The 27,876-nt window shown below is 45.0% G+C and overlaps 1 protein-coding gene across 1 annotated transcript in view; it reads left to right on the top strand.

The window, feature by feature from the left end:
• The window catches only part of LOC144818172 (general transcription factor IIH subunit 2), a 368,595-nt gene that overhangs the window by 105,188 nt on the left and 235,531 nt on the right, over nt 1-27,876 (top strand). Inside the window, exon 4 of the mRNA XM_078675294.1 lies at nt 5,077-5,113. Within this exon, the coding sequence (XP_078531420.1) occupies nt 5,077-5,113 (37 nt within the window). The remainder of the gene's footprint in view (nt 1-5,076; nt 5,114-27,876) is intronic.

Genomic DNA, 27,876 nt, shown 5'->3' with positions numbered 1-27,876 from the left:
GCTTCTAGGAGTATTAAGATGTTTTTTTAAGGGAGGTGAATGAGGAAGCAGGCTGATTTGATTCTGGTGTTTTGCCACCATTCCGTAGCCTCTCAAGACTAGCTATGGCACATGGAGATGGAGAGTTGCTTATCCATGCGGGCTTGAGTGATTACCTCTGCTCCAAAAGAGCTGATATGGTTTTGCAGTATATAAAGGTGGAACTCAGCAACACAAATGTTTTTTAATAAGTGCTGCATTTAAAGAGCAATAAGACTGTAGATTCTGCACAGTATGTAGATAGTCAACATGTATGTGCCTTACTTTTTTTCTCCTGCTCCCTTTTTTATATCTGGCTTGACCTTGTGTAATCAACAGAAAGAGCTTTAAGAAGCACTACTGAGAAGACGGGCTTTGACTCCACCAACATGTTGAATACAGCATTAGAGTGGTCAGGCGTTGCACGGCTCCACTGAAATAGTGCTTGTATTGCATTTGTTGCCTTGTTGAAAGCTTGCACTCAATACTGCAGAACTGAGTTGGGTGTGATGACAAGCTACTGATCACTGCTGCCGGCCTGATCTGTTTTTTGTAAGAAACTTTATGACAAATGCAGTGACCCTGAATTATTTATTGTGAAAAGCACGTATTAAAGCCAATAGTTTTATGGGTAAATTGTTATTACATTGTCCTATAGCTTCCGGACAAGCATTTTCTAACATGGCTTCCCAAAGATTACCGTAATAGGCAAGGGTTTTGGTTACCCCGTGTCAGACCCTGTTGAGAATTCATTAGTTTTTATGCCAGGCTTGACAGTAAAGGTGTTGGTGATGTCTTATGTGATCACCAGAAAAAGATCATTAAGAAATAGTGCATACTAAGAGAGTTTGTGGCTCCGCCCACATGTTGATCTTCTCTGCAAGCACTTGACTTAAAAATAGTTGGCTTAATACACCTAAGAAATTATTACATTGCATATTATTTATAATCGATATTTTAGACTCAGACTCGACTTTAAATACAGTGGGGAGCGGTTTTTCAAGGAGTAACCTTGTTACCATACAGTACCAAGGAGTTTCCATTATGAACCCTCGGACAAATACAGTTGTTAGGGGTTTTATGTTGTGAATGCTGACAATGAAACAGCAAGAGGTTTTAGACTCCATGATAAATCTAGGAAGGGGCTTGCATTTAGAGCTATTTGACAAATACAGAGGTAATGGGTTTTACATTGTCAACTTTCTGACAGTTCAATTGGAAGGGATTTAGCGTACGGATATATATATATATGTAATTTATACATCATTTTTTTCACTTGAAAAAACAAACGTTTGAGTGAGGGTATAAGTAATAAGATCTTAGCTTATATTTACAAAAGAACCCTTAGAAATTCACTAAAAACCCGTTCAAATTCACTGAAAACACCGAAGTTTTATCTTTTCACTGAATTATTTATGTATTTTTTTAATGCAAGGGAAGATCTTATTATTATACTAAACTGAAATGCCACGTTAACCTTTATTTATTTCAGTGAATTGTATATACGGTGAACTGTATATTGTATAATAAATATTGTATTGTATTCTACGGGGAGAGGTGTGGCGCCGCGGCCAGGGCGACTGACGCTGGAATCTGGGGATCAGGGTGTGATCCCCGGCTCCGGCGGCAGGTTAGCCCAGCACCATGCGACTCTGGGCAATAGCTTGCTTAATCTTCCCGACGGCCCCCAGCGCTTAGAGACCCTAACGGGTGATTGTGCGCTATACAAATGTGGATTATTATTATTATTATTAATTGCATTTATATAGCGCTCACTACCCCATACGAGGCGTCCAAGCGCTTTTTCGGCAAGTAGCACGCTACTCCGGGACCCATAGAGGATTAGTGTTGAATTAGTATAGTGAAACATGCAAGTACATTTAGGTTAGTCAGTTATTTGGATTTGGAATGATAGCAGAAGGATAGAGGAAGAAAAAAGTTTTATTTTTATATAGCGCTTGTTACCCCTGATGGGGTGTTGAAGCACGCTACTCCGGAAGCCCATAAACGATTAGTCGTGAATTAGTATGGTGAAATATGAAAGTAATCTCAGTGGTGGATATTAGTCAGTTATTTGGAGTGAGAAGGATAGCGGAGGGATAAAAGGGGAAGAATGATTTGCATTCATATAGCACTAGTTACCCCTGATGGGTGTTGAAGCTCTTTTCTGGCGAGTAGCACACCACTCCGGAACCCATAAAGGATTAGTGGTGAATTAGTATAGTTGAATATGGAATTTGAGAAGTGATGATACATTTGTTTGTTTCATTCGTGACACTCTGCGTCACAAACTAAACATCATGTCAGGGAATAAGCTGCACAACTTGGAAGTCAGTGAGCATCAGAATAGTAGCTGAACAGTAGTTCTTGCCTGCTTTAATGAATGCATTCCGGTAAGTCATATTGGTAAATATTTGGTAATTGCATCGGAACTTCAATCTGGTTTAGGCGTTACATACTCCATTTTAGTCAGAATTTAGTTGTGCTCTCACAGCTAGTTATAGCTATACAGAGAAACACACGGTAGAGTTGGTCACTTGAAGAAGCCACCTAGCATAAGGCCATTCTTGGTCTGCCATTTGCACCCCTTAAGCTCGCTCAGCAACACCCCAACAATGTCCTCACCAAGGCTGCCTAGCATTGACATAAAAATGAGACCAGAGGCCCTTTGCTTTCTGTAGTCCATGAAATTTTCAAGAACAGGTTCAGAACTGCTTAGCACCTAGGAATACATTGCATAGGGCACATATGGAAGAAGACAAATCGCATCACCTGCTGTTTCTGATGCTGTCAAATGCATAAGCTATCTAATATCTGACTTATTTTGCTTCTCACAGCCTATTTTAATGTCACATGGTGCAGCTTCTTTCAGTCTTCCACATTTCAAGTGTAATCCAGATCATAAAATTTGACAAGAAAATCAGTTAGTGTTAACAGTAAAACAAAAAAACAGCATAGTTTAAAAATGTCATCGCTATTATTCTTTTTTTACCACCCTCTGCTTTGGTAAAGCAGTACGTATTTTTTGGTCTCGCCTACAAGCCCGCACGAGCTGTCTGCTGGCGCTAAGACCTATTGTCTGCTTACTGTGGGCTTAAAACTGGTTGGCTTTGTCACTCTCATTTGCTTTCTTTTCATTCCTCAGCTTTTGTGGACTTTAGTTCCTCATCTTGTGTTGTTAGTCCTTCCACTGCTCACATTTGAAGCACTAATCCTTTCTTTTTCGTTGAGCACTCTGAGAGTGCATATGTTTTCCAGCAGTCTCCCTCGTGTACTGCTCTTTCCCCCCTAGGTCACACGCTGTGTTGCTCTTTCTCTGCAGTGTGCTTCCCCTCTCCCCTTCTGTGTTGTGCTTTCCCTCATATGCTTCCCACCTTGTTGCTTCTACCCTCCAGTTCCATTTTCAGCTCTCTAGCACATATGCTGCTCCCAATGACACCCCATGTTCTTCTCTTGCTTCTGTTGCTCCCCCCTGCGTACTGCTTCCCCCACACGCCCCCCCCATGTTGCTTCCACACCCTGCCCTGGTTATTGCTTGCCTCAAGAAAAGAAAGAACTATTTCTCACTACTTAAAAAAACAATTACCAATCCAACAGGGACTGTAAATAAAAAAAAAAAAATACCCCACCTGTGTCATTTTGGAGGCATGCAAACGTGTGTTGCACACACCTACAAATGATGCCGACGGACACATCATAGCATTAAAAAATTTTTTTTTACTTTTTAGCCATGCTGCACACCATTGGCAAAGCTGTAAAGTATGGCTGAAAGCTATTGCAAAGTCAATAGGTCCTAGAGGCGAGACTTGTTTTGTTTGCATGTGTTTTCTGTGAGGCCTCTTCTGTTTTTTCCTAAAATGGCTGACTACACGTCCCTGACATGACATAATTTTTAGAGCATAACGGTAATAATTGTATTTATTCTTTAATCAGCCTTTGAAAGATTGATGACTTGGGGCCAGAAGTAGGTGTCCCAATACCGGTCGGTAACTGCCGAAATGACCGAATTTCGGCTGTTATCGACCGGTATTGGGCATTTGGGATGTAGGTGGCCTAAAATGCAAATTCGGTAATTTACCGATTCGGTATTCTAAGGAATCGGTAAATTACCGATTTCTTAAAATACCGAATCGGTAAATTACCGAATTTGCAATGTAGGGAGCACTCAAATGAGTGCTTTTCCCATTTTAGGATTCGTTATTTACCACCAGCTATAAGTTGGTGGTAAATAAGGAATACCTTTGAAAATGCAAATCAGTGCATTTTCAACTGTTCCATGTGGCAGAAATGTATGTGTGCCACATCTGCACACAAACACGATTCAGGGGTGCAACAGGGTGTCAAAGTGACACCCTTGCACCCTTGAATGTTTCCCCCATTTTACCGAATCGGTATTTACCGATTTGGTAATTGCCATTCATTCCTATGGGCCTCTAGGCCCATAGGAATGAATGGCAATTACCGAATCGGTAAATACTGAATCGTACCGATTTGGTAATTTTTACCGAAAATGTATCTACATCCCATTTACCTATTTTTAAATACCTAATCGGTAAAATTCGGTATTTAAGTATAGGTAAATTAGGATTACCTACATCTGGCCCTAAGTGCACAAATATAGGTGATCTTTTATTTAAAAGGTATTCTGCCCTCACTTGTATTCCTCCAAGGGGCCAATATCAGTTTATGATCTCACAGACCTGAGCAACTCCAACTGATGCTGTTGCCTGAGGAGCACTGAGCACGGGTTTGCCGGTCAGGACTCCTTAGAGGGGCCCTGCATGGGTGAACAGATCCAACAAAATGGGCTGCGAAAAATAACTTGTAAATTATGGTAAAAGGGGGATGGCAACAAAATGAGCTGTTTCGCCGGCATGTTTTCAAGTGGAAATTAGCTTTTTGACAAGGCATTTACATGGTTGACATTCGAACATCAAAATTAAATGTACACTTACTTACTGTTGCATATATGGAAGGCTTTATAGATGATTTTACTTCCTTGAAAATAGTTGCTGTTTACATTTAGGAAATTAATATTCTGTTTCTGTATTCCCACAGAGTCTTCCAGCATCATGGGCAAGTTCGGCTAGGAATGGTAAGTGTTTGTCTTGTGCATTCCATTTCCACAAGTTATCACGACATTTAGTAAATAGATTGATGTATTCGCTAGGTATTTAAATGACATGCTTATACTGTTTCTTAATACACATACTCCAATAGAGCTGAAAATCGTGCCAATAAATATGATGATGGTAGTACTTGAGAGACATTTGTCACGCTCTTCCGGTTTCTGCCTGGTTCCTTACTCTGCTGGTGCACATAGTCATATATGTAGGCTAAGGCACCCACCTAGGTACCATCATTTCGAGGCTCCAGGTTCTCTTGGGTTACCTTATTTCCCTTTCTGTGAAATTGTTGTTGATTCCATCCACTGTCGTCATTGCCCTGATAGACTACACTCTACCCTGCTTGAGGCTGTTGGATTTTGCAGTCTGGCAGCACCACATGTATAAGCTGTATTTCTGATTATGATCAATGATTGAGAAAGTTCGCTCTATGCGTTTAACAGAGCAAAACATCTCTGGGTGCTGTTCATGATGCTTGAAAATTGAATTTGGAAAAGTAAAAGTACAACCGTTACTTGTTTGCAGACTTTCTGAAGCTATTAACTTTGACACAGGTCTTATTGAAAACCTTTCTAAACTGGATTGGTCGGGAATAAAATGCTTACCTAGCCCTGAGTTGTTAAGCTAGCTACTAGTAGGTCCTAGAGATCACTTTCTTGCTGTGTGGTTTCCTTATTGAAGTTACATTATTTAAGGCTTCTTTACCAACAAATGCATAGTGGTTCTTGAAACAATAAGCAGGTGATAAAAACAGAGGGAATCACACATTAAAGTTCGATCAACCAAACAGGTAGGGTTTTATAGCCCTTGTAAGGCTATATTTGGATTTAATAGTCCTGCTGTGTACAGGGAGATAGGTCTCTTTAATTTTCATTCCACTTTTGACCAATCACTGCTGGTCGATCTAGAGCATTTAGCATTGGGTATCCAAAGGAGCATTTGAGAATTAGAAATCAAACATCTCACCAGGATATAGTGGATAAAGTGCGAGCCAAGGGCTGACATTTCTGTTCCATAAAAAAAACTATGCATAAGGCAGTGACTCTTAAAAGCGGTTCTTTGTTTCAAAGGGAGCCAGTAGAGATGAATTATTGCCTTGGTAACTTGATCAGATTTTAGATTGGGAACTAGCTGAATGACAAAATACTGTATTCTTTGAAACTGAGTCCCAAAGGATTCACTGCTCCAAAATAAAATATGCTGCAGTAATCATTGCTGGTAAGGATACAGGCTGAAAACACATGTGCATGGAGATGGTGAGACTAAAAAGGAAGCGTTTTACTGTAGCAGCCTCTGTAGGAGAAATGTGGATGTTGCAGCCTTAATCTGAGCTTTAAAGGATAGATGCCAGTCAAAGAAGACCCCTAGGGATTTGAACCTAGATCTGAGGTTGTGTTTTGCATATACGTAGGCCAGAAAGTATTTTGCCATCGCTCTCTCTAGTTGCCAATTAGTAGGATTTGAGATTTGTTGGCATCAAGTTTGAGGCAATTAGTTGCCATCCATCACTGAACCTCTGAGAGACAGGTTGCCAATTTAGTGGTGGCATGGGGGGGGCTTGACAATCCAAGTGTACAATCAGCAGCATATAATCCGTATGGGAGATAGCTTGGCAACCATAGAGGCTGATAAGTTGGGCCAAAGGGCGAACACAGATGGTAAATAACAATAGAGAAAGAGAAGAGTCCTGTCGGAGCAAACACTGACCGTTGGAGTGAAAGGCGAAATGGTGGAAGTGCAAGATTGTGGACTCTCTTTCTTCCAGCAAGCAGGCAAAACATGCTAGAACTGAGCCTTTAAACCTTGTCTCTGCAGGGCAGTTCAAAACTGTGGTACGGTCTACATTATCGAACACTGCCGATAAGCTAAGAAGAATGCGAGTAGTGAAGCCAGCTTGATCTAAGATAGATCTTAATTCGCCAAGGGCTTTCTCACTGTTCTGCCTGGGTGGAGTCTGTTACCAGTGGTCTAGGCTGTTCCCTTCTTCCAAATGATGAGCTAACTTCTTGGTTATAATCTGCTCAGTGTTTTTACCCCCAGGGCTGGAAGAAGGGTAATTGGCCCTTAATTCTCTACCTCAGCTTGAAGTTGTCTTTTTTTAGCAGGGGCTTATCTACTCCTATTTTACTATCCTGGGGTGAAGCCACGTTGATATTTGTCAACATGAGAACTAAAGGATTGAGTGTAATGCTGTAGAAAGGGCACCAGTATGAGGTCATAGTGGAGCCAGATTTTATTAACCTTGGCACGGATGCAACTTCTTAACGATTAATAGGAATAAAACTGAACCCATTTATCAAGGAGAAGGGCAGTTTAAGAGAAAAGGTATTATTAGAATGGAATGCATATTCTTTATTCCCACATATATCTTAAAAATCTTTTCATAAAAACAAAACTGTGCAAGTGTAAGAAAGTGCCCTCTTTTTGCATGGTTGCCCCCACTTGTTGCCAAACTGCAGATGTACTTTAACTTGGTGTACCCTGTGTTCCTGCCATACAGGTACCCAGGGCCTATGTTCTTTTGCTAAAACTGCATTAAGACAAAACCCTATTGCCACTATCTGGCCCCAGGTCAGTCCCTTGGAAATGGTACCATAGGTACCAAGTGCACTGTGGCCAGGGAAGGCCTCTGAGGGCTGGCACACTTAGTGTGCCACCCTTCGAGGCCCTGTACCTACCTACACACACACACACTCACACACACTCACACACTCACACACTCTCACTCTCACTCACACTCACTCACTCACTCCAGGCTGCGTGTTTTGGTGCAGAACAAAGTGAAGAGTCGACATGGCACACATCCCTGTATACCATGCCTACAACCCACTGCCCAGGCATACGTCAGTCACCCCTCTAGCTTAGTGCACTATACCAGAGTTGAGGGTACAAGTACATGAGGCCTGTACCCCTACAGTGTCTAAGCCAATTCTTAGGCATTGTAAGTGTAGTAATGCCATTAAACACCTTGCATGCTCATGACGAGCTCGGCTCGTCATGAGCCCTGGTACGCTCACACGCGGGGATAATTCCCCTGCTGTGCTGAATGTTCCATGAAAACGGGTGCGGCCGTGACGAGCTCAGCTCGCCATGAGCACTAGAGCACTGTGCCTCATGACGAGCTGAGCTCGTCCCCCCCAGCACAGCGGGGGAATTACCCCCGCAGCGAAGGGGCTAAGAGTATATGGTGGTGGGAGTTTGTCATTGCAGGTGGGATTTAATAAAATGCACTCAGAGGGCATCTTAGAGATGCCCCCTGAAAAACGATCTAACACTAGTCTCCTGGCTGAGTGGCTGCTCGCCAGCTGCCACCACCAGATGTGTTTCTGGACACAAGGGGTCTGAAACAAAGCACAACTGGGACAAAGTGCCAAGCCTCCTCCCCAAGGATGGGTAGGGTCCACGAAGGGAAAGCTTCAAAGGCTTGCTCCCTTTGTAAACTACACCATCCATTTGCTGCTTCCAGCATCTGGTCACCACCGGTTCTGACCCCCCACATTGGGAGGGAGAATCAGCGGGAAAACCAAGTGAGGAAGGGAGGTGTGCCCACCTTTGCCAACCCCACCCCTCAGGTGCGGGAGGCAAGGCGAAGCACAATGCTCAGTCCCTGCCATCTTGCAGATGGCGGGACCCAGCCAACCAGAGAGGCATATACCCCCCTCCCACTGGAGTGTGGCATTATAGGGGGGGAGTACCCACCCCAAAGAAGGGACCCATTGGTCCCGGCCTTTACTCACCTGTAAATCTAGTATTTAGGGGCAACCCTGAACCTTTCCTTCTCAGACCAGAACCGACTGACTTGGCCCCAGCCCTATTGGCCTGTTTGCACTTCGAACCTGCTCCATCGAAATCCCGGTGTGTCCTGCAGCCAGTAGCCCTCGAGAACCCGAAGGACCTGCCCTGCCTTCCAAAATCAAGACTTTGTCTCCTTTGAGCACTGGATTTGCTCAACAGCAGGCTCTGGCCAAATCCGCTAGTCTGCATCACTCAGCACCTGATGCCCACGGCCCGAGTTCGAATGGCCCAACACCACAAGGAGGTCTCCCTGTCAATCCTGACCTAAGATGTGGTGATCTCTGACCTGTCTCGAACCTCCACTCGACGCCTGCAGCCCCTTTCCGGAGTATACCCCTGACCGCGAGCGGAGCTGGTAAGAAAACCCAACACCTTAAGAAACCCCTGCACCCGACGTCCTATGGCCTTGGGTGGCCCAACAGATGGTGTCCCAGCATCCCAACTCACCTCTCCAACCAGTGGTAACCTACAGAAAATCTTCGTCCCTGAGCCTGCAGTCTTTGTTCTAACTGGGGAATCCCCATTGAAATCAACAGGGCACCCAATGCCAAAACTTCACCCAGCTGCCCCTGCGCTGCTGCGGGTGCACTTTGGGTGCTAACACGGATCCCCCTTTGCCCTGAGCCTATCACCAGGAGCTTTGCTCCCACAACCTTGTGGCCTACTCGTGAGCATCCACCAACCAGAGGCCCTCTATCCCCCATTGGATAACATTGGGCCTCAGCACTCTGAACCCGGCCACCCTAGTGCCGCTGAGGGTGTTCTGAGAGTGCATCCTCGACCCTGGGGGAAGTCTGGTTCTAACCCCAGAACACCAACTCCCACAAGCAAGTACTTGCCTCTAAACCGATAACTCAATTTCCTCCCGTAGGATTACATTGACTGCTTTTCTTCAAAATTGTTCTGCATGGAATTGGTTTGTATGAAAACTTGAAAAACTACAAATGTACTAAAAGTGAATCACTTACCTTTTGTCTAGAAAATGTCTCAGTGTGATGTCTATGGATATCATACTGATTAGCAAAAGTACTCTAAAAAGTAACATGCACAGTAATTTGTAAAGTAACTGAAAAGTAATTTCGAATTGTTGACTTGGCTGTAAATCAACCAACTGCATTTGAACCTGCATTCAACTGTAAATAACTGCTTAAGAATTTGCATAGTATTATTTACCTTACCTACACCAAGCTTGGCTTGGTTCTAGAAATAAAATAACTTAATAATATTTTTTTATACAAACAAATTGGTTTGAGTTTAGTCTTTGAGTGTGGGACCTCATTTGCTGCCTGAGTGTGTACAACAAATGCTTAACACTACCCTCTGATAAAGCGTTAATGCTCGCCCACACTACCACAAATAGAGAGTAAGGTTCTATCAATTATTACCTCTGCCTACCTTTGAGGTTCCACTGGACTCGGTGCACACTTTACTTCATTTTGGTATAGTGCCAGTGCTTAATTTGTAAAATATTAAGTGCCACGGCCCTTCTCGGAAGGCCACTGCAGCCTGCACAACCCATACCTTTCCAGCCCTGCCATTGGCAGTACTAGCATAACACCTAACCATCGCGCTCCTAAAAAGTGTGACAATTCAGACAATTGCAGGTCCCACAAACCTATAATAATGGCAAGGGAGACTAGGATTATTCATTTTCAATGTATTTTGACTTGATAAACATGGAGGTTGTGCTAATTTCAAAATGAAAAAGACCGCACCAGCATGTGGTGGACCGTGATTAGAACTGGTGCTGACAATTAAGTGCAGGTGCTGAGCACCGGAAACCACAGGCACTAATTAAGCACTGATGATATACAGAGCCAGCTTCCTACAGCAAGCTCATCACAAAATGTTTGTGAGTGTGGCCAGTGATGTGTAAAGTCCTACTAAGATCTCTGTCCATGTTGAAGGAATCAGAAATATGATTGCAATGATAGGAGCAATGTGGGTTGATTTTGTACTTTACTACATTGTGTTCTTAATTAGAGGCACAGTACTTGCATTCCAACTGTCTCCGTTTCTATGGTTCAAAGTGTCTATAGTTTTATAGCATCAGAGAACCATTTATTTGAGTGTTTAGGAATTCAGATTGTAACATTGAACTGGATTTCTTTGTCAAGCACAGTGGATACAGTGTTATGGAAGTAGAATAAGGCTTCAGAAACCAAGCTAAAGTTAGCAATAGACCGCAGGGATGAATCCAATACTTGAGTTATCCTTGCCAGGTTCACTTTCTTCCAGGCCCCCTTTCTTCCAGGCCCCGGGGAAGTAATTAGCTTGTGGATGCAAATTCAAATTAGATTAGACTGTGGTCTGACCATGGCAGAAAGAAGAGAACTAGGAGTTAGATGGTATTGTTGGGTGTACAGGTGTGATCTACAGTGTGACCATTGTTTTGTATTGGCATTTAATATAATTTGCTTCATTTTAAAGGAGGACATAGAATTGAACCATTCCTGAAAAAAAAACTAGCCTGACAATAGTTGATCTAAATCACTTAGAATGGGCAGCTTGGTGAAGCAGAGAAGTGCGTGCCCCAAACAAATCTCAAAGGTCATAGAGGGATATTGCTTCATGTCTGGGCAAACAGATCAGCAGAAAATGCAGCGATTGCGGAGTGGAAATTAGACTGTTGAATTTTAAGGCTTTAACATTGTCCTCTATAAATGGTACATTGTAAGTGTTCTTTGAAGACAACATAAATCCCATGCTCCCCTCCTTCTATGAGATACAACCAGTGCGTAAATGTTTTTAGCCATTGGTCTCATCCGTCTGAGGTGCCCCACCAAACTAAGGGAATACAGGCCATTGGTATTTTAAGAGCATTTGCCCTCAAGCAACACCAATAAAGCAAATTTTTGGAGAGGGGATTCAGGAGCACCACGTTGTGCGACCATCTTTGCTGCTTGACATGCCATCCCACCATTGTGGCAGTTTGATGGGACAAAGAGGGAACTACCATGCATCAGGAAATTAGTTTATAACATTCATGGATGATATTACCTTGCTTAGGCGTGTGATCGTGCTAAACAAGGGCAGCATGCTTCGCTGACCTAGTGGACTCTGCGCCAGAGCCAGCAGACAGTGAAAAAGGCAGGTCACAGAACAGAATTACAACAGCTGGTTTAACAAGTATGGTGAGAAGTAGATGTTTTCACCACTTCTTTTTTTCAGCAAGGAACGGGCATAAGCAACAGCAAGGAATGGTCTCATCCTCTATCTTGGCACCATGTAACTAATTTTGACTCCATCGATAATACGGGCATGGGTTTGTCAATCCCAACACTTAAATAAACTGCAATGGAGGAATCATTCAATAATCCCTCGCTATTGGGCCCACATATACAACAAAACCACTTGTTTGTGAGGGCAACCTCTTGATTTAAATATTGGTTGCTCAAGTAGTGTAGTTTTATTCGGGCCCTGTTTCCATTTTACGATACTTGGGGCAATTCAGGAGCGCCATCATTGTGCTCGTCCCTATTTGGGAATAATTAAAGCAAACCCCGAGATTTCTTCTGGTATTTTGGCAATCCGAGATTCTCGGTTATGTTGAGTAAGCAATGCATGGATCAGGCAAAAACAAGGGAGTCCAGCAATTCACTAGAGGTTGATTTTACTGCCTCAAACCCCTTTTATAGCTCTATGGTCCTAAGCAATACACTGCCTACCTTTAGTGTGGCATGTGAGGCAAAGCCTCTTGTTGGATATCTGCTAAAGCCTCTCTTAGTTTATTTCAAATTCTTTTTATTAGAATTTTCTTAGAGATTGAAAACAGAATCATGGCATATGCAACATTAGTCAAGTAAAAAAAGAAAAAAACAGCCCAAAGTTACAGATATCACATGTTGGTTACTGCTTCTTCACTAGGTCTGTGGCGAATAAGCGTTTAAAATCAACACCATCACTACATGTTGCGATCAGACTATGTCTTATGAACGTCCGTCAACTCTCGTAAGAGAGTAACCTAAAAAGGAAACATGCATATAATTAAAAAATTAACAAAACTATGATGTCATGGTGCAAATCATAATACTGTGGTCCGGAGGATGGGGAAACCGGGACCACCACTCAAATGTTTTTGCACTGCATAGTACCCCTATATCTGCGGAATGATTATATATGGAACAGGTTGAGGGCCCTAAGGCGAGGGGCGCAGGCCGTCATTGGGAGCCTCCTCTCTGAAAGGTAGCTCACCAATGGAGACCAAATATAATAGAAGCCTTTTCTGGCGTCGTCAACACTGTCAGCCATGTGCTTCAACGGCAGCGCCCTCCACAGCCTCGCATGCCATTGGGTTAGAGATGGTGCATCCTGTTGTTTCCATGCAGCAGCTACTGCCATTTTTGCTGCCCCCTGGCAAAGCCACATGACAGATCTATCATCCTGCGTTTGGCGTTTCAAGGAAGGATCCCGTGACCCCAGCAACGTGTGTTCCAGAGAGCTGGGAATCAGGAGTTCCTTCCAGAAAGGCTGTATGGAGGGACAGCCCCGAATGTGTCTAAAGTCGCCTAGCATGCCACAACCCTGCCAGCACCGGCCCGACGCAGTGGGAAAAAACTTGTGGAGTTTGAGGGTAGAGATACCAGTCGTACATAAGCTTATAATGCGCTCCCCTAGGGAACATGGAGCGATTTTATTTCACTATATCCCTACGGACATGTTCCCATTGCTTGTCCTCTAAGGGGGAGTCCACAAGTGCATCACAGATGCACTTAAAGCGTGGGGTCAGTCTAGGGCTCAGGGTTTGTATAAGACCACATAAGAAGGAAATCCAACCCTTGGAGGTAGACCCAGTCTAGGCGACTTTCTCAATGGGGGGGCCGAGCCCTGGTAGCGGCCAGCTGCATCAGGAGTTGCTGAACCCAATGCTTCAGCTGCGAGCAGTGATATTCTTCTTTGGCAGTTAGTGCGAATTGTAACTTGCATTCTTGGAAGGTAAGGAGTTCACCTTTGTCAAACAGATGAGAAATCATATTGCACCTACCAACCTTCCAGACCTCAAAAGGTCCCGCCTTAAGTGCGGGGGGGGGGAACACAGCGTTAAAATGGATAGGTGTGTAGGGGGAGGGGAAGGTTGTAAGGTGTAACCTTTTAGTAAGGACATCCCAAAACCTTAAAGTGGTTTTGGGTGTGCTGATGTAAGCGTTGAATGGTCTATCCTGCTTTGGTGTCCATAAGAGATCCCAGATGGTGTGCGCCGGTACCTGTCTGTCTATGTGAAGCCAATGCTTCTCCGAGGCTCGCTGTGACCATTCTGTGATTACTCTCAATTGGGCCGCCCGATAATATACCTAAAAGTCTGGTAATGCCAGGCTCCCTTCTTTGCGCGGTCTCGTGAGCAGGGCATAGGGCAAGCGCGCCCTTTTCCCTTGCCAGATACATTTAGTAATCATGTGTCGGAGCGCCCTGAAGAGACCATTCTCCACTGGGATAGGCAACCCCTGAAAGAGGTAAAGCAAGCGGGGGAGATCATTCATTTTGATGGCATTAATCCTGCCCAGCCAGGTAATGTATGCCACACTCCAATTACCTGGATCAGATATTAGATGGCAGAGGGGGGTGGGGGGAGTTAGCTTTATAAAGGTCTCGAATGCAGCGGGTGACCTTAATCCCTAAGTAGGTGATCTCTTTAGTGGTGCAACAAAAAGGTGACATCTCTGTTACACAACTCCATTCTTCTTTGGGGAGGGTCAAATTCATTAAGAAGGTCTTAGTTAGATTAATCTTAAATCCTATAACCCGCTCGAACCTCACCAGTTCGTCTTCAATAGCCGGCAGGGAGATCCGGGGATCTGAGACTGGGAGAAGCATGTCATCGGCAAACAGCAAAATCTTATGATTCTGTGCAAAAATGTATCCCTCTTATGTCCGGATCCCCCCAATCCTTTGGGCCAGGGGTTCTATGCTCAAAGCAAAAAGGAATGGGGATAGTGGGTAACCTTGCCTCGTCCCGTGGGCCAAGTTGAAAGGAAGGGGAGCTAGGAAAGTGATAATTGGCTCGAATCACTCCTATAAAGGCTTTGTTGAAGCCAAAGCGCGGAAGTACTTTTAACAGAAAAGACCACTCCATGCGATCGAAAGCTTTCTCCGCCTCTAGCGAGAAAAGCGCTGCTGGGATGTTTTTCATTTGGGCCTTTTCAATTAAATGGATAATGCGATGCAGATTATCATGGGTCTGTCAACCCTTAATAAATCCTGATTGGTCTGAATCTATAAGGCCAGGAAGGATTGAATCGGGACAGGAGGCCAACATCTTTTAGTAGATTTTAGCATCGAGGTTTAGGAGCGCTATCGGGCGATAAGAGGAGCAGGCTGTGGGGTCCTTGTCCGTCTTGGGGATCATTGCCACAATTGCCTCACCCTTGGAGGGGGTGACTTGTTGCATACCTCTCTTGCTTATAATACACCCTATGTAAATACTTGAATTGTATAAAACAGGATCTGTTCATGATGGGTATGTTTCTAGGTGCTTGCAATGCCTCCCTCCACTCCTCCTCTTCAAGAGGACCCACATTTGCTTCCCACATCTCTTGGAGTCTGCCAGAGGTATCAAGTGTATCACTAATTACTGATTTGTAGAGGTTTATGATTTTATGTTTGTCCCCTAAATCAGTCACTTTGATTTTCATCTCTATGGGGTGGAGTTCAGGGAGCTCTTTCAAATTCTGAATGGAGGAAAGCTATGCATGTCTGAGCTGAAAAATATTGTAAAATGTAGCTTGTAGCAAGCCAGAACTTTCCTGGTGTTCGATTATTAGTAGTGGTAAATATATATCTACCACTGGCAATAAGCCCACTAACACAGTCTAGAGCTCAGAAGAGGTCTCAGAAAATTATTCCCATGCTCAACCCTTGGTAGCTTGGCTGCCTGCAGGCGGGCTTAACTTCAGAGACAGGTATGTAAAGCATGTAAAAACACCAATTCAGTAAATAATTAAGACTCAACTCACAATCGAAATCCAACACCAATTTACAAAACTAGAAAATATTTTATCTTTACAATTACACCAAAACGAAAACAATCCAATGCAGGGAACCAGAGATATTAATTTGAAAGATTAAGCTCTTTATAGTACATAGAAACCCATAGCAACTATTGAGACATTTGGTCATGCTAGACCGAGACAAAGTCAAAGTTTCAGGCTGACCGTGATTGAGCCCTGTGCAGCTACCCCTCGTTGCAGGCCTCGGTCAAAGTTTCTAATTTCTGACTTAGAAACTTTTCTGGAGATTTTTCTCCCGGTGTTCCTCGAAGCTCTCCTCCAGTCCGGATTAGTTGAGGGTTCGCCGACTTGCCTTGCGACGAGGTCTCGGTCAAACCTATGGAAGGTACAACTGCGAAGCTTTCCAGAAGGACGAACCAGAGATTCAGGGCGGCTCGTGGTTGAAGGTGGGTGGCTTGACTCTCGCAGTTGGTCCCGGTCACTTTTTCTATGCTCTGACTTGGAAACTTTTCAATAAGCTTTTTCTCCCGGGGTCCCTAAATGCTCTTCACCAGGCCTGATTCAATGAGGGGTTCCCTGCTTGGGTGCGACCAGCTCCCGATCAAACTCTGGAAATCGGACCTCGGAGTTTTTCAGTGTGACAAATCTGGTGGACAGGCTAACTCGTGGTTTAGGGTCTCCGGCTTTGATGGCCAGGTTGAGTCGATCTTCTTATGGAGATTTTTTTCAAAGGTTGCTCCAAACGTCTTCAAATATGTGGTACTTCTTACTGAAGTTCATTTGAGGGTCCCAAAGTGTCCAAAACATACTCCAAGGGTCTGTAAGCTCCAAGATGGTCCTTGAAAGTTTGAGAATTCAATTCCCACAATCCACTTAGACAAACCCCTTAAATATCCACTGAAGTCATTCCAGGCTGGGGATTCTTGGTGGTGATGGTCTAGGTGAGCTCTCTTAACCTGTAGCTTGCAGGGAGTCCACTCATTAGTCCTTTTAAAGCAGGTTTGATCCACAGGCCTGTAGTTCCAGAGTGTGCACCAGGCGCGCAGTCAGAGTGCAGGGCCTGATTGCGGCCGATCAACTTCCAGCATAGCCCCAGTGTAACGCCACCGGAACTCCTCAGAATCTGGGTGATGCACAAATGAGTCCACCTCTTGACAGCCCCAACTCTGATATAGAATACACAGAGTATTGAGGTGATCAAGCGAGGGAAAGGTATTAGGGTAGGAACAGCGAGGAATGGGATACCTGTAAATCAAGAGCACAAGATTAATACCATCCTCAATACAGGGTACTCTCATTTAGTTTCACTAATAAGAATATTACCTGAATACAAAGTTAAGTGGCTGCTGTGTTCCTCTCTATTGTCAGTAAAGATACTGCTCTCAACTACAAGAGTACTGTACTTACAACCACAAATAAACATCAATAGATACCCATTCAGTACACACCTGTTCCCCCACCCCCTCCCCCCCCAAATGACAGGAAATCAAACTACTCATACACACCTTTCGTTTTCTTTCCCCAAACGAAACAAGAAGCAAAACAAAGGAAAAAACAGAGCAAGAAAAAGAAAAGCTTTTTTCTGCAGACGTAGCAGTTCAGCTACTGACTTTCTTAATCCAGGAATCGTGAATTTCCCACAAAGAACTCAATGTCTAATCTTGAAGGCAGATTAAAACAAAGAAATAAAGAAACAAAGAAGTCAATATCCTAAAGGAAATAAGCAGTTTCCACACTAGCAGTACCTCATGGTTCCAGCAAAAATAGGAGCATTGAATCCCCACTCCTTACTGCCAGTGTGTGTTACTCGAGACCGAGCAACACTAGGAAACCAGCAGCGACCAGCCATTTTTCCATAAGCGCTCATCCGGCCGACTTCCCAAGAAATATGAGCCCTCCCGCCGAGGGCGGAATACCTCTGGTTAACGCAGAATCCTTTGCGCATCACACGAGCGGAATCCAGCTCTCCCAGCAAAAGCGTGCAGACCTCGGTCTGCCAATAAGTCATTGTGGAGGTGAGGAGCCAAATCCTGCCAACCCCCGGGCTCTGAAGGATTATTTTTCATCTCCATATGTCCATAGAACGACGGTCGAGGCTCCGACATGAGTCTCAGCGTTCACCAATGCATCAGCACCGTGAACTTCCTCTCTCCAAAACAAAAATTACACATGCTACCTTGTGTGCCTCCATGACAGAAATACTCTATGGCCCCACCCAACGTTGTATGGCCGTCTGGGTCTTGTAGTTCACACGTTTTGATGTGCATTGTAGCCGCACCCGATCAATGCCGGACACCCTTCTTCTGTGGTTTCAAGCAGTAGATCCGAGAAGCACTGCCCCTCTCAGATACTTATTCAGTGTTCTCTGTGGTCATACATGGGGGCACTCCTGTCCAATAAGGTGCAGGGCAATACCCCAGAGCATTACCATTTCCTCCAAAGTGTGGCACAGTGGTCTCCCAGAAAGCACTATTACTCCAAAGTTCAATATGGCTGAAGTCTCAGCCATGCCTCCAGTATGGCTCTTCTCCATAGTCTCCCTCCCCTGGTAACTGCACATTACTCAAGTATTGGAACTTTCATAGATTCCCATGCTTGAATCATTCCCCGTCATCGAGATGGTAGTCCCCAGTATACATAAAATAGTAATAGAAACCATTACAAAAAAAGAAACTAGGCCTAGGCCCATTCTAGTTTTGTAACATATCCACCTCTTTTTTTAAAAGAGAACAAATAAAATGAACAACCAATCAGATTAGCCTCACCCTCTAGAACCTTCCTGAGAGAACCTCAGACCCCCAGATTTTCGTAGCCGTTGTGTAACAATATAACAGAAGATGCTGACGGTTGAGCTTTCCCAGGGGAGGAGGGTGGGTCGCATGGGAATACTGGAGAACCAAAGTTACAGGTAAGTAACTTGTTTTCCTACTCCAATATTGGAACTTTCATAGATTTCCATGCTTGAATCAGGGGAGCTAGCAGTTATGAGCACATTTTTTGGTCTTTGATTCCTTATTTATCCATTATAAATTATTAAAACAGAAAGCCATGAGACATCAATAGGTGTAAGCTAGAAAAGAGAAGTAGCCAATTCACTGATATCACAAAGTCAATGGTAAATAAACACATTTGTAAACATAAGGAAAGAAGAAGAAACAAGCAAATGAACTTCAAAAATGTGCAAATAGCTTAAACAGAAAGAAGGAAGGAGGGTTGAAAGGGAAAATCTCACCACTCACCGAGATGAACTTTGATGGATGAGTGATCCAGCCCTGCTTTCACTAAAGAAAGAATGTAAGGAAGAACTTCATGCGGTGCGGAAGAAAGAGGGTGAATGCCCTCCTGCAGGCACCAATGACAAAAACGCTTCCACTTTAGCCGGTAGTTTTTGCTTGTACTTGGAGCACGTGCCTGAGAAAGTACGTCTCTACATTCTGCCGAAAGGGTCAAACCGAGAAATTCTCGGTGCTAAGGAGCCATGCCGATAACGGCAGCGATCGAGGATCCGGGTGCCAGACTTGGCCCTGGGACATGGTCAACAGCAAAGGAATCGGCTGCAAAGGAAGTGGAGGCTCCAGGGAGAGGAGAAGCAGCTCTGTGAGCCACAATTGGTGGGGCCACACAGGAGCTATCAAAATCATCTTGCAAGGCTGCGCCTTGAGCTTCCTGAGAAGTCTGGGGATCAGAGGAATGGGGGGAAAAGCGTAGACAAAGGCGCCTGACCAGGTCATCGAAAGCGCATTTCCCAATGATCCCGGATGGTGAAGCCTGCTTGTGTAGAATCGGCATTTCTTGTTCTCCGGCGTGGCAAAGAGATCTATGGACAGCCTGCCCCATAGGCCAAAAACCTTCTCCGGAGTGGACTGGTCCAGTTCCCATTAACGGCTGACTGATTTCAGTCTGCTAAGCGTGTCCGCCGTCTCGCTGAGAACATCTGGAAGATGCTCCGCCTTTAGTGATATCCCATGCTGGATCGCCCATTCCCAGACTGTCTGAGCTCCCTGTGACAAAAGACAAGACCGGGTGCCGCCCTGTTTGTTTATGTAATGCATGCTGTCGTATTGTCGGTTCGTACCAGGACTGCAGACTGCTCTATCCGTGGGAGGAAAGCCTTTAAGGCCAGGCAAATCACTCTGAGCTCCATCAGATTGATATGTAGTAGACGATGTTGGGGTAGCCAACGGCTGCTTACGTGAAGGTCTTGCAGGACCGCTCCCCAGCCTTCCAGCGAGGCATCCGTGGAAATTATTTGAGGAGCTGGGGTGACCCTGAAGGAGAGGACCTGAGAAATGTTTTCCTCGCTCCTCCATCTTGATGCGACGTCCCTCATTGACACGGTAACGAAGATCTTGTCCTCGAAGGACCCCTCGACTTGGCGCCATTGCAAGTCTAGCTCCTCCTGGAGAGTGCGCATCCGTAACCTGCAGTGAGGAATCAGAGGAATGCAGGAAGGAATGGACCCTAGGAGGGACTTGTAGAGGCAAACCGAAAGTGACTGCCTTCTTAGAAGTAGACGGGCCATGACCATCAGCTTTTCTTGTCTCTCCAGGGACAGAAAGGCTTTGTTGAGGGATGAGACCAGAATGGTCCCCAGAAACCGGGCTGTTCTGGATGAGCACAGAGTCAACTTTACTGTGTTGAGAGTAACACCCAGATTGTCGAAAAGGTGTGTGCATGCCGCGACTGATTCTTCTGCCGCGTTCTTGGAAGGAGCCTTTAGCATCCAGTCGTCCAGGTAAGGGAAAACCTGATGCTGTTGCTTTCGCAGAAAAGCTGCCCCAGGAGCTAGTACTTTTGTAAAGATGCGCAAAGCAGATCGGAGTCCAAATGGTAGGACCTTGAACTGAAAGTGACTCTTGGCTACAGTGAAGCGAAGGAACTTCCTGTGGGCGGGATGGATGGGTACATGAAAGTATGCATCCTCTAGATCCAATGTGGCCATGTAATCTCCTGAGTTGAGGAGTTGAAGGATGTCCTACAAGGAAACCATTCAGAACGACTGTTTGATTAGATAGGTGTTGAGCTCCCTCAGATCTAGAACAGGGTACCACTTTTCCAAGGTCTTCCGAACTAGGAAGAACCGGGAGTAGAAACCCTCTGCCCGTTGAGAGAGAGGAACCGGCTCTATCGCCCCTTTCAGGAGCATTTGATGGACTTCCAAACGCAGAAGACGAATATGTTTTAACTCGGTGGAGCAAGGGGGCTTGGGAGGCGGTGCATGGACAAACTCCAGAGTATGGCCGTATTGAATGATATTCAGAACCCAACGATCCAATGTTATTTGTTGCCAGTTGTGGAAGTAATGTGGCATTCTGCCCCCCACTGGTGTTACAGAAGGAGAAGGAACAGTAGTGAGAGCCAGCAAGCAGCTATTGACGCTTAGAGGAGTCCTTCCCCTGGCGTCCTAGTTGTCCTCTGGTGTTAGATCTAGAAAAGTAAGATGATTGACCCTGCCGCGGGTTATACCGCGGGCAGTAAGATTGAGAGGCTGATGCATATGAAGAATGCTGTTATTGCTGGTATTCTCCTCCTTCGGCCTCTGGCCCCACGAAAGGGGACCTTGCGGTATTTCCCTAAGGATTTTGCAGTCTCTGTGTCCTTTTTAATGTCCTAGAGAGCATCCTCAATGTGCTTTCCAAAGAGCACCTATCCATCGAAGGGAAGATCCAAGATTTTGTTTTGGACCTTTGGACGAAACCAGGTAGCTCGAAGCCAGCCTTGGAGACAAAGGACAGCAGCTCCTGCTAGGGAGCGGAACGCAGTAGTTGCAATGTCCATTGCACAGTCAATGACCTCTGAAGATGTTCTCTCTCCCTCCTGAAGAATCTTCTTTGCCTCCACTCTAGCATCTTCCGGCAATTGATCCAGATGGGGGAAAGGTCACACCACATCTGTCGAACAAGTATTGCCAAGGCATTTGCCGCCCTTCCCATCAGGCTGGACATCGAGGAAAACCTCTTGCCGGCATTATCCAGGCGCCTGCCCTCTTTATCTGGAGGTGTTGTGAGAGGAGCTGAAGAATGTTTGGACTTTCTTTGGGCTGCCTGGGAGATGAGAGAGTCCGGTTTAGGCTGACTGACCAGGCAAGCCGGCTATCCTCAGGGCCTTTATATTTCTTTTCAAGGCAAGGCAGTACTGGAAGCACAATGGCTGGAGTTCTCATCACCTTTAGACCCTCTTCCCAGACATGACCAACTATAGGAATGGTCTGAACTGATTTTTTGTAAGGCTCTTTGAAGTCATATAAAAAACATTCGGACCACACCATGGGCATGGGCAGTTTGAACCGCATAGCAGTCCTTTCCATCAAATCATAGTAACCCTCTGTCTCCAGGGGGAGAATCCACTGGAGCTGGTGAAGGCGAAGCTGGATCAGGAATTATATGGTCATTCCACTCCGTGTCTGGATCCGGAAGAGTGACGTTGTCCTGGTCTTCATCAGAGGCATCATCCTGGATGAGAGGGACGATTGGGGGTGGATCTAGAGCCAAGGGCAGTGGTGGTGGTGGCGGTGGCAATTGAGAGGTAGAAGGCAGTGCAGGTGGAACAGCTGGGATTGGTACCGAAACTGGAGCCGGAGATTGTGTTTGGAATCTCAGTCTATAATCCGAAAGTATAAATTGTAAATCTGTTAGTAGAGAGGAAGGCATAGAGACCATCTGTTGCTGGTAGCTTTCTTGATAACCAAAGGGAGGATCATACTCCTGCTCCTCTACGTATTCTTCCTCAGGGTCAGTGTCCAGGCACATAACGTGCAACTGAGACGGGCTATTCACATATCCATACGGCCCGTCATCCTCCTCAGATCCCTCCTCTTCAAGGAAAAGTGCAGGTGGTAGAGGTGTCACCCCCCTGTGGGAAATCATCTCGGGGGTAATGTGGCACTTCCTGATAGTGATTGCAATTTATTCCCTTGTCGACGCGGTCGCCGACGATGATGTGAGGGTCGTCGATGAAGACATGAACGCCATTGACGGTACCGTCGTCACCACTGCGGCAGTAGCCGCCGTCGTAGTAGTAGAGGTAGTTGCATTAGTCACCACTGCTGTCGTCATCCTTGTCAACGTCGAAGTCGACACCACCCTCGACGCCAGAGTTGCCACTACTGCGGATCCCACAACCGGTGTTAATGCCGTCGACGCCGAACCTTGCAGTGTAGACTAAGGATAAGAGGAAACCCTCGTTGACGAGTCCTTCGACTGAGTCAGATTTGAAGGAGACGAGGACTTTGAATGTACCTCTGAAGTCTTCATCGACGGAGTCATTGACAGTGTCGTTGATGGACAAATTTCCTTCACAAGTTTGCCATCGGAAGGAACAGATGAGGGCTTTTTGAAGGCTTTTAGACCAGCCGGAGGAGAAGATGGAGGAACTGAGCTTGACTTCCTCTTTGATGTAACTCCTGCAGATAGTCCATTATGTACTAGGGCCTTATAGGGGAGGTCATGCCAAAAAATAGAGGTACTCGAACCCCTAGTGTACTCTAGGGCATGTAGGTGTTTTCATTGTATAAAAGTGTAGATCTGTAGCTTTTTTGCATTGCTGTGCAGGGTGTCTGTTTTCGCCACAAAAAGGATCAGAAAGAGGCGGTTAACGTAGTAAAGAGTCGTTGCAGAAGGGGGAATTCTGCAGTATTTATTGTAGACAAGGATGTGCCACTATTTTAATGATAGTGACCTGGCCCATTAGTGGGGGGGGGTCGGAGCTGGTTCCAAGAGCAAAGCGTCCTTATGAACAACAGAGTATTGGTATTATGTTTTGGATAAATGCCAATTTAGGAGTATGGTAGATGTACATTCCCAGATATTTAAAGTCATGCTGAGTTATTTGACTGTAGGACTGAAGGGCACACTCATCAGTATCATGAGAATAGTTTAACAGAAAGAGGAGGGATTTGTGTCAGTTAACACAGAGCCTAGAGCAAAGACCAAAAACATTAAAGATCTGCATCACCCTAGGGCATGATACAATGTGGTTTAACAGAAACAGTAGGAAGTTGTTCGCACAAACCAAAACTGTGTTCTCCATCTCCGGTGTCTAATCCTCATGTATTATCGTATCCGCCATGGCAGTTGCATTTAAAATTGGCAGAATGGCCGTGCATGGATTTCAGGGAGATGGAGAATCCACAAAGGAAAGGTGGCATTATGAAACCACCAACCTATCGCACAACCCACCCTGTACTTCGAAATAGGAAATATCTGTCAAAAAACATGGATGGTCTAGGCATTCGCTTGGGTGAAGTAGCGCTATGTCAAGTATATCTATCCAACAGGACTCCAACTTAACAACAACAAAAAAACACAACAAAAATAAAACAAGTGTGTGTGGCCAGTAAAGCCTACAGGTCTTAACGTCCATTGCGTTCATTTAGTGCTAAAGTGGAGCAATCTGGAGAAGTCGAACAGTACTGGTAGACTGGTGCTCATTTAACATTGGGAGGTTTCGACATATATGGTTCCATAAGTTTAAATAGTCTCACTGTCAGCCTATAATAATAAGTTTGGTCCCCGAGTTTCAGGTCCTCCAACCCCCATCCGGGCATCTCGTCCCAAGAGAAGCACATGTTTAAATAGCTGTTAACTGTGAAGAATATGAAATATCACCAGAGAACCTCCAAATATGGGTGATGATTGAGTTCCTGCATTAGCCTCTGCAGTACGGTGGGGGGTTCGGTGAGATGTTGTCATAGTTGTGCGAGTCTTAGTGTAGTTGTGTGACATATCTGAATCTGACAAGACATGCTGAGAATCACTCCTCAAATAGAGGTCTGATAGTGATCAAGGGCGCGTCAGGCCAAGGTCAGCCCTTATCTTGTGGCCCTGCGCTGGCACATGCAGCCTGTGGCGTGTCAAAAAAGGATTTTGATTGGATGATTACCTCCAGCTTAGCTGGATATAGAGGCATATAATTTAGACTTGGAGCAGGGAGTTTGCATTTAACCCTCTAACTAGACTTTTGTGACTGGACAAACCTAGTATAGTACTGAAATATTCTGATAAGCTGTTATTTGTGCCTCAGTTCACCAAGGGTACGAAACATCCTGAGTATGTTTTCATCTTTTCTATTCCTTTTGTCTGAAGTGGACATTCACTAGCAGTAAGGAGCCATTTGCTGTATCATTTAAAGTATTTCTTGCATCTCTGTAGCTCATTAGATAAGAACATTGATCACTCTGCGTGTGCCACAGTGTCCCACATAGAAGTAGTATTTGCTATATAAATCTTGCAACACACAATTGTGGTAATTTTTATAAAAGAATAAAAGGCATATTATTTAAGCGTTCTGTTGAAAGAGCAGTGAGTGACCATGTAATATGAGTAATAAAATGCCCATTCGTGTGTGTTAAAAGGAAGATTTCTTGCAATGAAGTAGACTTTTAACATATCCGCTACATTAAAGTTGAGTTGAAATTGTCGAGATAATGTTGTCCTTCATTATTACCTATGACCATTACATATGTAGAATTTGTTTTTATTTCAAGCATTCTTTAATTTATCTGACTGTACCCTAATAATCCTAGTACCCCTTAGCACTTCCAGTCCCTGAACATTTAAAACCCTTTACTACCTCTAAATGCCATCATTCCCAAGCCCTAAAAAATCTACCCTTCCTTGGATGCTTAAAGCCCCTAACTACCCCTGAAAGTTATCAATCCTTGAATGCCATCAACCTCTTTCTACCTGTTAACGTTACCCTTCCCTGAACCTTAAAAAACATGACTTACCTTATACACACTCATCACAAAACCCTAAAAACAACTTAATACCCCTTAACTCTGAGGGCTGTTTTCCCATACAATTTTCCATTAATAAGACACTCATGGTCATCAAATCCTTAAAAACAGGAAAAGCACCAGGACCAGACAAGGTCCCTGTAGACATGTGTAAGTCAGATCTAACTGTGTGGGGACCTTATATAAATGTTCTATGTAACAGGACCTTGGCAGGAGTCAAAATACCAGAGTCGTGGAGTGGAAATAATCCCCTTGTTCAAAAAGGGTGACAGATCCAGGTCTAGTAATCTTCATCCAAGTCTGATTGACAATTTGCAAAAAGTGTTTTTCCGACAGCTATTAGATAGACTTTTCGCTGGGATTGATGAATATTTTTTTTATCCCCTTTGCAAGCAGGGTTCTGAAAGAAAGTAAATACAGTAGACCAGGTTTTCAGACTATATTATTAGTCTGGAAGTACCTAAAGCTTTCAAAAGACCATTGTATATGGCATTTGCGGATCTAAGGGCAGCATTCTATTTGGTCCCCCGAGAGCTACTCTGGTCCAGTCTAGCTCAAATGCGGATCAATATCGAATTGCTTGACATTTTGAAAAGACTGCACACACATAACTTTTACCATGTGAGGTGGTGGACAGATGACGAGCTCCCCAAGCTGATACCCATAGAACAAGGAGTCCGATGTGGGTGTGTGCTTGCCCCAACATTGTTTTCATTGTATAATGATGTGATTAACCATCTGGGTCTAAGCATGCGCAACTCACAGAAACCGGGGGGGTATGTAAATCCCCGCATTGTTATTTTTGATTGACACTTTACTGCTACCCTACACTCCAGTTGGGTTACAAAATCTGCTAAATAAATGTGTTGATTTTTGTTATCTTTGAGACTAAGATAATTGGTTCTTAGACTTCGCAGGACATTTAAAGGAGATTTATTTCATGAACGGCGGAGCGTTGCATACTGCAAGGCGATTTTGATTATCTGGGTGTTAGGTTGGACAATTCAGGTACCTGGAAGTCCCAACTCCTAAAAACCTAAATTACTTTAGTTCACAGTGCATTTACGGTTAACAAAAAGTATAAAGCAACCACCCCTACATATGTTACTCCAGCAGTTGAAGTTTATAGGGCAAAAGCACAAGCTGCAGCCCTTTGAGGCAGACATCTGGGGAGCAGGATGTACTACCGGACTAACAGTAAAGGAGAATCATTTTATAAGAACATTATTACATTTGCCTAAGAGCACACAAATTCGCCCCCTTTATTTCGATACGGGACCAATGAGAATTGGTGACCTAGCAACAATAAAACCATTGGTAGTCTGCCATGATCTTACCCAAAAGAGCAAACTCTCATCCTACAGACAAGCAATGGAAGAAGTAAAAAAAACTACCGGAACTGCAGTCTTATCCCCTGGTTTAGACATATTGTTGGACTTTGGCCCTTAGGGCAGGTTCACCCCTAGACTTTTTGCGTGAAATGGTGACCTGGCAAGGGTGATTTTTGGGATTCTGCGCACTTTCACTGTGTCCCAGTGGAAAGTGCGTGCGCACTCTGAGTGCATGTGCTGAGCTAGGCCTGCCCGCCCATAGGAATGCATGGGGAATGTATGTGTCCCTGGTAGTTCCTGATGCGTGGGGTGTACAGGCTTGAGTCTGGTATGTGTGAACTCGTGTGAGTGAATGCTGCGCAACGGTGTATGCAGCATGTATGTGTCTAGTAGGGAAGCGCCATTTCTAGACATGGCTGTACGTGTGCTGTGAGGGTGCTGGCGCGTGATTGGCTGGAGCTGGCTGGCATGCCAGGCTCCAGGAAGTCTGGATGGGTCTGCCCGGTGGTGAGTGGGAGATTAGCATGAGTCATGTGTGGGAGGAGTGTACCTGTGTCCTGGGTGGGCTGGGTTTTCCCCACACAATGCTGGCTCCGCCCCCCTGTGGTGTGTCTAATGACCCAAGCCCTGCCAGTGAATAGAGAGGGTGGTTGAGGTAAACAGAGTACTCAAGAACCAGCTGCGACTGGTTCCGCCCCCACTCTGCACCCTCAGACAAAGGAATGCACTGTATAAAAATGGGGCTGTGTCCCCACTGAAGTTGTTCTCTTCCAGGATCCTGAGGGGGCTGTTGCTGCTGCTGGGCCAGAGGACCGCCACTTGGGGTGTCTCCCTGCCTGGAGACCCAGTGAGCTGGCTCTGGGCCCAGCCTTGCCCCCCCTGCCTGCCCAGGGACTTGCTGGCACTCTGCCCTGCTTGCTGAGGGC

The sequence above is a fragment of the Lissotriton helveticus genome, chromosome 2_1, assembly GCF_964261635.1.
Source record: "Lissotriton helveticus chromosome 2_1, aLisHel1.1, whole genome shotgun sequence".
In the NCBI taxonomy this organism is placed as follows: domain Eukaryota; kingdom Metazoa; phylum Chordata; class Amphibia; order Caudata; family Salamandridae; genus Lissotriton; species Lissotriton helveticus.
The sequence above is the reverse complement of the archived record's forward strand: the minus strand, read 5'-3'. Positions and strand labels throughout refer to the sequence as shown.